Below are 12,500 nucleotides of genomic sequence, written 5' to 3'. Positions count from 1 at the left end.
TTTTTATACATCATCGTTTAAAAGTAATTTATTAATGGTGTCTGAATTATCCAAATAATGTAAATAATCAACTGCAGAAATGTTCGAATTATACTTCAGGTCAAAGAATATATTTTCAATCTACAACATGACTTTCGAATAAAATCTTGCAATGCGTTTCAAGTTTTCTTCTGCATACGTCACTTTTCAGTTAATTTAACTTTCCTCATCTTATGCTTTTGTCTCCTCATTGGCTATACAATAAAAACGATAATTATAATATAAATAAGGTTAGAAAAGAAAAGAAAACAGAAGAAGTAAATACGTTTATAGACGTTCAAACTCGCAGCAAATGTTTTTTTTTATGTTGAACAGGCTTACGTAAGTCCTTTTATAGTTTATATATCAAATGTCTGTTTTAATGTCGTTAATGTTTGTAGAATATTTTGTTTTAATTTTTCATTACTACTTATATTGTTTATTTATTTTGTTATTTACTTTCCTTATTGGGCTATTTTTCCCTGTTAGAGCTCTTGGGCTTATAGCATCTTGGTTTTTTTCCAACTAGGGTTGTAGTTTAGCTAGTAATAATAATAATAATAATAATAGTAATAATAATAATAATAATAATAATAATAATAATAATAATAATAATAATGATAATAAAATTTACGAATTTCTTATAGATATAAATTTATAAGTATCCCATAAGTTAAAATGAAACAAAAAGGGGAATAAACTGAGTAGATTAATAAAATTCAATTTGACATTTCATTCTGAAGTGGTATAGGGCTTGAAACGTTCAGCTGCGCTCCACAAGGCACTAGAAGAGTTGGAAGACCCAGGCCTATATGGCTGAGAACTATGAAGCGCAAAGTAGGAGATGTTGAATGGGGAACTATTAAGTTAAAGGCTCAAGATAGAGACGACTGGCGAACTCTAACCGAAGCCCTTTGCGTCAATAGGCGCAGGAGGAGATGATGATGATGATAGGGTAAACGATTCAGATGAAGGTGACGACAGAAAAACTATCTAAAAGTTAATTGGATTACATCACAGAGGCTATGCTATGGTAGGGACTGTACAGTAATTATTGATTATTATTATTATTATTATTATTATTATTATTATTATTATTATTATTATTATTGTTGTTGTTGTTGTTGTTATTTTCTATTATTATTATTATTATTATTATTATTATTATTATTACTTTCTAAGCTACAACCCTAGTTGGAAAAGCAAGATACTATAAGCTCGTAGGCTCCAACAGGGAAAAATAGACCAGTGAGGAAAGGAAACAAGGAAATAAAAGATGATAGGAATACTAACGCTTGATTTTGGATTATTCAAGTTTATTATTTTTTTGATACATCATCATCATCTCCTCACCCTACGCCTATTGATGCAAAGGGCCTCTATCTTGATCTTTAAAAAAAAAAAAACTTCTACATTCATCAACTCCTACTTCACGTTTCATTGTCATCAGGCATGTAGGCCTGGGTCTTCCAATTCTTCTAGTGCCTTGTGGAGCCCAGTTGAAAGTTTGGTGAACTAATCTCTGTTGGGGAATGTGAAGAGCATGCCCAAGCGATCTCCATCTACCCCTCAACATGATCTCATCCACATATGGCACTCGAATAATCTCTCTTATAGTTTCATTTCTAATCCTGTCCTACATTTAACTCCCAGTATTCTTCTGAGGGCTTTTTTCTCAAATTTACAAAATCTGTTGGATATTGGTTCATTGTTATACCACGACTCATGTCCATAACAGTAAATATAATAGAAATATAGTGTTTAGAAAAAATCTTGATTAGCTCCTCACTGCTAATACTCGTGTTCAGAAAGTGAATAGGATTGTATTAAATCTTCCCTTGATACTCAAATAAGAGATAGGGAACTTAGAATTATCATTCCTTACTATATATACGAAAACAAAATTAATACCTCCTTACAGTAAATACTCTTGTACAGAAAGTAAATAGGACTGTAAGAAATCTTCCCTTGATACTCAAAAGAGAGCTTAGGAACAATGGATTTTGGAATACGTGAAATTATTATTCTATGGTAGGTCTACATATACGAAAAAAATAATGCTTTAAAGAAAAAAATGAATACCCCTTTACTGCAGATACTCGTGTTCAGAAAGTAAATAAGATTGTATTAAATTTTCCCTTGATACTCAAAAAAAAAAAAAAAACAGACTGTACAAATGGATTTTGGAATATTTAAGCTTACTTGTTTTCTAGCACATATACGAAAGAAATGTTTTAAAAAAATATCAATACCTCCACACTGCAAATACTCGTGTTCAGAAAGTAAATACGACTGCATGAATTCTTCCCTTGGCGCTCAAAACAGAGATGCTGAACATTGTCTTTTTTCTTCTAAGCTTATTATTTCCTATAATCAATTTTTTCTAGCAAGGCAGATTTGCACCGACTCGCAGCGGTGCCCTTTTAGCTCGGAAAAGTTTCCTGATCGCTGATTGGTTGGACAAGATAATTCTAACCAATCAGCGATCAGGAAACTTTTCCGAGTTAAAAAGGGCTCCGCTGCGAGTCGGTGCAAATCTGCCTCGCTAAAAAATATGGACTATAGTATATATACGAAAAAAATAATGTTAAAAAAAAATAAGAAAAAATAAGAATAAAAAAAATAAAAAATTAGTGCCTCCACACTGCAAATACTAGTGTTCAGAACGTAAATACGACTGCATGAAGTCTTCCCTTGACTTTCAAAACAGAGATATGAAAAACATTGCTTGAAATCCGAGTGACCTACAATGTATCTTAGGATTTATAGCTCTCGAAAATAAAGCAACAAACACAACCCCTGACTGGAAAACCTCGTAGAGGGGAGTAAAATTCCTGAACTGTATAACCGAAGAGATATTTTTGTTTACTCTTTTCCTCTTTAGTTGAACAAATAATGATCTTTTACCATCATTTCTACTAGTGATTCTTTATCATATATTGGAATATCAATAGAAAAGTGGCCAGAATACTTTCACGATATTTCACCATCTTTTCTTCTAGTATTTTTTTATTCTATATTGGAATATCAATAGAAAAGTAGCCAGAATACTTACACGATAATTCACCATCTTTTCTTCAAATATTTACTTTATTGTATATTGGAATATCAATAGAAAAGTAGCCAGAATACTTACACGATATATCACCATCTTTTCTTCAAATATTTTTTTTTATTGTATATTGGAATATCAATAGAAAAATGGCCAGAATACTTATATGATCTTTCACCATAATTTCTACTAATATTGCTTTACTATATATTGGAATATCAATTTAAAAAAAATTAACGAATTGAAATAGCCAGATTACCTTTACGATCTTTCCCCATCATTTCTACTAATATTTCTTCACCATATATTGGAATATCAGTAAAAAAAAAAAAAAAAAAAAAAAAAAAAAAAAAAAAAAAAAAAAAAAAAAAAGGGGGCCAGAATGTTTGTACAATCTTTCACCATAATTTCTACTAATATTGCTTTACTATATATTGGAATATCAATAAAGCACAAAAACAGAAAAATTTCCAGGATAATTGGTAATAAATATTTTAAAGTAATTATTTGATTATTTGTCCTTTCACAGCTTATTAAGTGACGGAATCTCATTGAATTTTCGTTAATAAACACCAAAGTATAGGTTTCGAAAACAATTGGCAGGCCATTGGAAAGAACATTAGGATAAAGTGTACTTTTTACTGAATGTATTTGGTACTGGTCTCTGTTTTTAAGCTTAAATGTTGCCATAACTAAGAACCGTTTGTAGCAGTTCCCTTGTACTGTCGTTTTACTGTCAAAAAAAAAAAAAAAAAAAAAAAAAAAACTAATGCAAAGAATAATCACCACTAGTTGTACCCTACTTTTAGAAAAATAATTCTACCTTTGCTAACAAAAAACCAACCTAGGGTAGCAATAGCACTCCCAGTGATTGGAGAACTGTGGGAGATAGGTTTAACCAAGAATCCTATAGACGATATTGAGTATCACAGGATGCAGAAACAGAAATTGTGATAACAGGTGTAAATGGTAGAAGGGAGAGTTATAAAACTTTGATTGGTAGCCATTGGAGAAGAAGATACTATGGCTTCAAAGTGGTCGAAATGTATAGGTAGGTAGGAGTGAAAGAAATGGTTCAGTTGGTAGACATGGAGTTCCTGAAGATGAAGAAGATTAGTGATATTAATGTGAAAAATTGTTTGAAAAGTAACATTTCAAGATGAAGAAAATTAGTGATATAAATGTGAAAAATTGTTTGAAAAGTAACATTTCAAGAAGATGAAGATAATCAGTGATATTAATGTGAAAAATTGTTTGAAAAGTAACATTTCCAGAAGATGAAGATAATCAGTGATATTAATGTAAAATATTGTTTGAAAAGTAACATTTCAAGACGATGAAGATAATTAGTAATATTAATGTGAAATATTGTTTGAAAAGTAACACTCGAAGAGGAAGAAAATTAGTGATATTAATATGAAAATTTTTTTGAAAAGTAACATTCTAAGATGAAGAAAATTAGTGATATTAATGTGAAAAATTGTTTGAAAAGTAACATTTCAAGAAGATGAAGAAAATCAGTGATAGTTATATAAAAAATTGTTTAAAAGTTAAAATTCCATATAAAATTTCATATTATGTGTAGAGGGATAGTTATAATCTTTGATTAAGAAAAAGGAGATAATAAAAAAGGATTTTTGAAGTACATACAGATTGGTAAAAGAACAAAATAACAGTTATAATTGAGAGAGAGAGAGAGAGAGAGAGAGAGAGAGAGAGAGAGAGAGAGAGAGAGAGAGAGAGAGAGAGAGAGAGAGATTAACTAAAAAATTACAAAAGAAGTAATTGAGATTAACTCTAGTTGGTGATTGAGAATTTACGTTGTTTTATGGTTTTGCGAAATAATATAATATAGGTTATGATTGTGATGAGTTCACATGCTTACTCGTTTATCTCTCTCATTGTCCTCTCTGTAACGAATTTTTTGTAATCTATGCCGTCAATTGCAATTGTGATTGGATAACAGGATAGTAGGATACCAAAATATACCTAGAAAATAATATAGGATTCAGACCGTTGAAATGGGGGATGGGTTCATGGTAGAATTGTGAGAAAATTAAGGAAATTCGTAGAATGAAATTGGGGAATTGATAGATAGATAGATTGTAGGGGGAATGATCCCATTAGATTTTATAGAAGGATATCCAAGATATATATAAAATGCCTTCCTACTTATACTTGATTCCCTTATATTGATTAGATAAGAACAGATATCTACTTTTGAATGGTCTGTAAAAACAAGTATCCCACTGTTTAGTGCGTTGTAACTTTAAATCAGGTAATTTTAAAACTAGAATTGTTTAGAAGGTATTAGACTATCCTTTCTCGTATCGTCGGCTATTATGATCGTCTTTGCCTTCCATTTTCCATGAACAAATCTATGCATATAAGATCAAAAGCTTGTACATCTTCTATTTAGGTCTATTCCTAAACTCAGTTAGGCAAATTTACGTCACTTAATCGTATGCTATCTTGGTTAGAGCCCTTTGTATCCATCCTTCACTTAAAAAAAAAAAAAAAAAAAAAAAAATTAATCGGAAATTCTTTGTAATAATATAGTGTTCTGTCATTTTACCATACTTTATTATTGTTTTCTTTTCGGGTGGCGACCGTAATATCACTCCTTTACGTCCATATATAGACCATCCTTTTTAATGCAAATTTTTTAACAGTATTTGTCTTTCCCGACGTAATATTTCAGAACTTAATTGAGCAAGATTGTTACCCGCAACTAATTTTCTAATCAATGACATTATGGAGTCTCAAAGACTATCTAGTAGGTAAAGAGTTTTTTTCCATCCTTAAATGAATCTTATGGAATTATGTGAGATATTTTAACCATTAATCACACTCTCACTCCCATCTTAGGTCAGTGAAAATAATACCACATTAATCTTTCAGATCAGAGTTCACACCGCTCTCGCTAAACGAATTTTTTCACCAGTGGTCACAACCTTAGTACCATAAAGGATACCTATAAGAAAGCTCTTCTAGGAGGACACTCCAAAATCAAACCATTGTTCTTTAGTCTTGAGTAGTGCCATAGTCTGTGTACCATGGTCTTCCACTGTCTTGGGTTAGAGTTCTCTTGCTTGAATGTACACTCGGGCACACTGTTATATCTAATTTCTCTTCCTCTTGTTTTGTTAAATTTTTTATAGTTTGTATAGGAAATATTTATTCTAAGGTTGTTACCGTTCTTAAAATATTTTATTTTTTCCTTGTTTCCTTTCCTCACTGGGCTATTTTGCCTGTTGGGACCTCTGGGATTATAGCATCCTGCTTTTCAGCTAGGGGTGTAGCTTAACAAATAATAATAATAATAATAATAATCATAATAATAATAATAATAATACTCGAAAGATTTTGTAATCAAGTAAGAAATTAATATAATCAAAAGATTTGGAAATCATCAGAAAATTGATGTAGTCGAAAGATCTTGAAATCAATTAAACAGTCTGAAATAAAATTTCTTACGTTCCCCATTCATATACCTCACGGTTGGTGGTGACTACGTAATCCTATTATAAAACCTTTGTCTCCATCACAGTCTCTTGAGCTTTGGGCGGACACGAGTGAACACACTCTTTATTTGCTCTTCCCTGCACCTTCCCAACAAACACCGTCCCAACATACATGTGCTGGATATGTAAATAAAAACAGAATTTTCCCTCGGTGTATTTCATGTAAACTGTTTTCTTGTCCTTGTTCCTTATGTACTGCTAGACTGCAATTACTGCCCGTTGTTGGTCGATGTGGGATTTCAAGCAACATCAATTTCCCTGTGAATAGTGTAGAGACTCCCCCCCACCCCCCACCCCTTTACACACAAAATAGATTTCAGAGAATTAGTTGAATTATCCACTTTATTTGGTTAATTATTTGAGCCAAATATGTGTTGAAAACTATCTAATATCACCCTGGCTTATCCACAGTACTTTAGAGTTGTAGTGGCCACTGTGGTAACGTCCCTGACTGGTAATCACCAGACTGGGGTTCGAGTCCAACTCAAATTTGTTAGGTTCTTTGGTCGCTAAAACCTCACCATCCTTGGATGTTAGGGATGGGGGTGTTTGGGGGGCCTATAGGCCTTTCTGCTGAGTCATCAGCAGCCATTGCCTGTCCCTCCTTGATCCTAGCTTGGGTGGAGAGGGGGCTTCGGTGCTGATCATAGGTATATATGGTCATTGTCTAGGGCATTGCCCTGCTTGATAGGGTAATGCTACTGTCCCTTGCCTCTGCCATTCGTGAGCGGCAAACCAAATACAATGGTGTCTTTTCTAGTTGATGCATGACATCTAACTGATTTAATTGTTCTTAAATCTTAGCCTATGCGGTAGACTTTTTATCATAATTTTTCCTGGGCATCGTTTTCTATTGCTAAGGATTACTCTCCCTTTTGTAGTGATAAACAAATTAGCATATTGATGTTTCACATGAAAGCTGTGAATGCAAAAGAAATTTCACACCTTGTTTAATATGCATAGCATATTCAACTCATTGATGTCTCAGGCTAATACAGTGAATTGCATGAAATGTTTCAGGATCACTAGCTTCTATTTGTCAGATTTCAAATAACCGCCGATGCGTTTGTACCTTTAAAGCACCGTTTCTTTGATAGACAAAGGTTCTCTCGTTGCATGTCTAATGGTACACCAGTTCGGAACATAAAAAGAAAAAAAATAAAGAGCTTTGACACTACTGTTGCACGTCAAAATCATTTTGCCGAAGCCTCCATGTTTAAAGGCTTTAAAGGCCGCTCATGAATGGCAGAGGCAAGGGGCAGTGACATTGCCATATCAAGCAGGACAATGCCTTAGAAACTGATCAAATATACATATGATCAGCACCCAAGACCCCTCTCCAACCAAGTTAAGACAATGGAGGGCTAGGCAATGGCTGCTGATGACTCAGCTGATAGACCTATGGGCTCCCCAAAACCCCCATCCTTGTCTCACAAGGGCGGTGAGGTTACAGCGACCAAAGGAACTAATAAGATTGAGCATGACTCGAACCCCAGTTTGTCAATCACCAGGCAAGAACGCTACCACCAGGCCACCATAAACGTGTCGCTTGTAGTGTTTTATTTTCTTTTACATGATTAATGAAACAATCATCATTGCCCTTTCAATGCTTGAATTACTTCCTGTTCTCTGTTATCTGAGCTTTTATGTTAACTATGATGTTTTATATCAACAATAAAGGCTTACCTTTTTTTAAATCTAATTTTTTTTTTCAATATAAACAATAGGGTTTCTATAAGAGAAGAATTGTTGGAATTACGTTCATTTTTTTATGTTTTTCATTGATATATTGTAATCTAGGTCACACGATTTTTTATTTCAATAGTCAGCTGTAGCTCACCTATTTCATTTGTGAAATATAGTTTAATTCAAGGTACACAGTTTAAAAAAAAAAGAAAAAAAAACGTAATTTTAATCGGAAATTCTCCATAGAAATAAACAGTTCTCAGCCGTATTTCAGTAAAATAATAGCGACCGTAATTTTACCCTACTTTGTTATTATATTTTACGGTTTGCTGACCGTAATATCACTCCTTTACGTCAATACATTCGTTTTCAAAACGATAAATGTCTGGCAACATTTATGCCAGGATTTTTGCCGTTTTTTACGGCAAATTTTTAACAGTGAAATTTGAAACGTTTTTAATTAGTGATTATTGATATACGCACAAATATTTCCTCGCTTAATTGAAACAAATCCAGAATTTGATAAAGAAATTACTAAGATATACGTTCTATATATATATATATATATATATATATATATATATATATATATATATATATATATATATATATATATATATATATATATATATATGTACATATATATACATATTTGTATATGTATACTATATATATATATATATATATATATATATATATATATATATATATATATATATATATATATATATATATATATATATATATATATGTATATATATATATATATAAATAAATATATATATATATATATATATATATATATATATATATATATATATATATATATATATATATATATAGCAACTACGTTTCCATGAAATGATCTAAAACTGGATTATATTCCTTTTTTATTGAATCTTGAACTAAGATTAAAACTATTCTTATTATATAAATAGCCCCTCCCCTCTTTATCCATTTTCATTTTGATTTTATCAAAGATGAAAATATATTATTTTCAACATTCAGCATTTTCAATATTCCAGTATTCATGAAGCATTGTGTTATTACAAATTCCTACTTATTTCTTGTTTTATTTTTATCAAAATTCACTTTTGCCTTTTACCTACGGAATTCACATCAAATATGTCAGAAATTATTTCGTTGTGAAGTTCGGAATATTTTCCTTATTTTAAAGAAAATATTACCATTGAATATTTATTCTAAACATCCCTATATGGTGTATTACAAACTCCCCTCTACTTGTTTATTTTATTTTTATATAAAAATTTCCATCTACTCTTTAATTACGAAATTCATATTACATACCATATCAGAATCTATTTCATTGTAAAGTATGGAATATATTCCTTATTTTAAAGAAAATACTATCATAGAAAAGTTATTCTAAATGTCCATATATGGTGCTCGACATTAATAAGATATCATCAAACATTTGATTCAAGTTATTCGTCTCCTGATTCTTGAAAAAAAAATAAACAAGGATCAACTCATGACGATGACGACGACTCACGAAGACGAAGGCTCACGACAACAACTCACTACAGTGACTCAAAAACGATGATGACTCACGCCGACGATGACTCACAATGACGATGACTCACGACGACAATGACTCGCGACGACGGTGACTCACAACGACGAAGACTCACGACGATGATGACTCACAACGACGAAGACTCATGACGACGAAGACTCACGATGATGATGACTCACAACGATGATGACTCCCAACGATGATGACTCACAACGATGATGACTCACAACAACGACTCACAATGTTGACCTGCGACGACGACGATGAGTCACGACAACGACTCACAACGATGACTTCCGACGACGACGACCCACGACGACGACGACGACCCACAACTACGACTCATGACGATGACGGATCAAAACGATGACTGACGACGATGACAACTCTTAACGACGACTCACGACGACGACAACTCCCACCAATGACTCATGACAACGTAGACTCACGACAACAACTCACAACGACGATGACTCACAACGACGAAGACGCACGATGACGCTGATTCCCAACGATGACTCACGACGACGACTCACGACAATGACTCACCACGACGATGACGCACGACGATGACTCAAGACGACGACGACGACTCACAGCGACGATTCACGACGACAAAGACTCATGACAACAACTCACTACGATGACTCACAACGACGACAACTCACGACGATGATTCTCTACGACGAAGACTCACGATAACGACTCACAACGACAACTAATGACTACGACTCACGACGTCAATGACTCATGACGACAACTCACAATGACGACTTGATACAGCGATGACTCATGACGAAAACTCACGACAATAACTCTCGCCAATGACTCACAACAATGACGACTCACGACCACGACGACTCACGACAACGAATCACGACAAACGACAAAGAAGTCTGAAATGCTTCTTTAGAGGACACTCCCCTACAGTGTCAAGGTTTCGTGATTGATTCCTCTGTTGGTCCTTCCTTTAAATCCCTGTGGATCGAAATTTTAATTCCTTGGGTTCAATTCTCCGTCTTCGAAGTTTCCTGATCTTTCGAGCTTAACTGGACTGACCTATATATAACCGGACCTTCCAAAATCAGAAGCATTTTTATACTGTTAAAAAACTGTAATTTTTAATTGGAAATTATCCGTAAAAAAAACTACTGCTCTCAACCGTATTTCAGTAAAATACAGGCGACCTTAATTTTTACCTTACTTTGTTATCATCTTTCACGGGTTGGTGACTGTAATATCACTCCTTTACGTCAGTATATCCGTTTTAAAAACAGTAAATGCCTGGTAACGTTTATTCCTGGATTTCTGCCGTTTTTTACAGCAAATTGTTGATAGTGTATGCAATTAAATCTTAAGTTTTTCTCTATATAAGTTTGCATATCAATTTTTTTTTAATCTATGACCATTCAAGGTGAACAATAATTGATGCAAAGGCCACTCATGTATAATACTACATATTTTTATACTTCGATTAATTTGCCTTGCATAATATTGGTATCAATTGCTGCTTCAAAATTCCATATTTCGTTGAAAACTTCCACTTACTCCTATCTCCTCATCTTGTAAACCCTTTTAAACTAATTAGTTTTCACATTTTATTTATCATTATACAATAATAATAATGATAACAACTTGAATTAAACACCATGTCGTCTCTAACAATCTTGGGTATTGAAATATATACGTTATATATTTTAGAAAACCTGGGGAATAATGAATATGCTACCATTCACCCTCCTTAGTCCTTCTTCTAATTTTGAATAATTATCAACACACATTTTCCTACTTTCTTAAAGCTTACTACACGGCTGCGAATTTTGGAAAGGCTTAGTCGTGACAGGTGCATTAAGAAATTTTGAAAAGATAAAAAGGTGAAAGAACAGTTTGACTATCAAAAAAGAAGTTTCAAACATTACCACTCCAGGCATGGATTCCATTTTTCATGTTCCCATTTCCATAAACTTCATCTAATGATACTTATTTTATGATAACACTTCTAGATTGTCTTTGAAGATGCAGAAATTTAAGATATTTTTTTCCAAAGACAAAGATGTAAATTAATTTAAGTTTAAAAAGTAATAATTATATGAGAACACTTTGATTTCATTTTTCGTGATTTGAAATATGGTGGATCTTATAGAATATTCGGTGCTCAAAATAATGATTATTTTATAATATTTCGTATTTTTTTTCATTTACATTTATATAAGAGGCCTTCTTAATTTACAGGTCAAACAAGGGTAACGTAATATTGTGCTAGTTATGTAGATTCATGATTTGATTACGTCAAAATAGCTACTAGACATTGATCGCTTTGCTCAGAACTGATGGTAGGTATAGGATGAAGCTATGGCTATGATAGAATGATATAAGGGTAGGTGAATTTAGGATTTTCATATGTGTGTATATATATATATATATATATATATATATATATATATATATATATATATATATATATATATATATATGTATAAATATTAATGTCTATGTATGTATATATATGTATATATACATATATATAAGTGTATATATATATACATATATATGTATATATATATATGTGTGTGTGTGTAATTATATATTTATATGTATACATATAATAATAATAATAATAATAATAATAATAATAATAATAATAATAATTTTATATATATATATATATATATATATATATATA

At 32.1% G+C, this 12,500-nt stretch overlaps 2 protein-coding genes across 2 annotated transcripts in view; one reads left to right on the top strand and one right to left on the bottom strand.

Annotated features, from left to right (window-relative positions):
- LOC137655511 (relaxin receptor 2-like) overlaps positions 1–10,163 on the bottom strand; it is an 85,087-nt gene extending 74,924 nt beyond the window's left edge. Inside the window, exons 1-2 of the mRNA XM_068389409.1 lie at positions 10,103–10,163; positions 9,589–9,599 (exon numbers count right to left, since the gene is read on the bottom strand). Of these exons, the coding sequence (XP_068245510.1) occupies positions 9,589–9,599; positions 10,103–10,163 (72 nt within the window). The remainder of the gene's footprint in view (positions 1–9,588; positions 9,600–10,102) is intronic.
- A 33-nt stretch (positions 10,164–10,196) lies between these two features.
- Positions 10,197–12,500, top strand: part of LOC137655510 (uncharacterized) — a 9,305-nt gene continuing 7,001 nt past the window's right edge. Inside the window, exon 1 of the mRNA XM_068389408.1 lies at positions 10,197–10,307. Within this exon, the coding sequence (XP_068245509.1) occupies positions 10,197–10,307 (111 nt within the window). The remainder of the gene's footprint in view (positions 10,308–12,500) is intronic.

This window comes from Palaemon carinicauda, chromosome 16, assembly GCF_036898095.1.
Source record: "Palaemon carinicauda isolate YSFRI2023 chromosome 16, ASM3689809v2, whole genome shotgun sequence".
Classification (NCBI taxonomy): Eukaryota; Metazoa; Arthropoda; class Malacostraca; order Decapoda; family Palaemonidae; genus Palaemon; species Palaemon carinicauda.
Note: the sequence above shows the minus strand (reverse complement) of the source record. Positions and strands in the feature narration are given on the sequence as shown.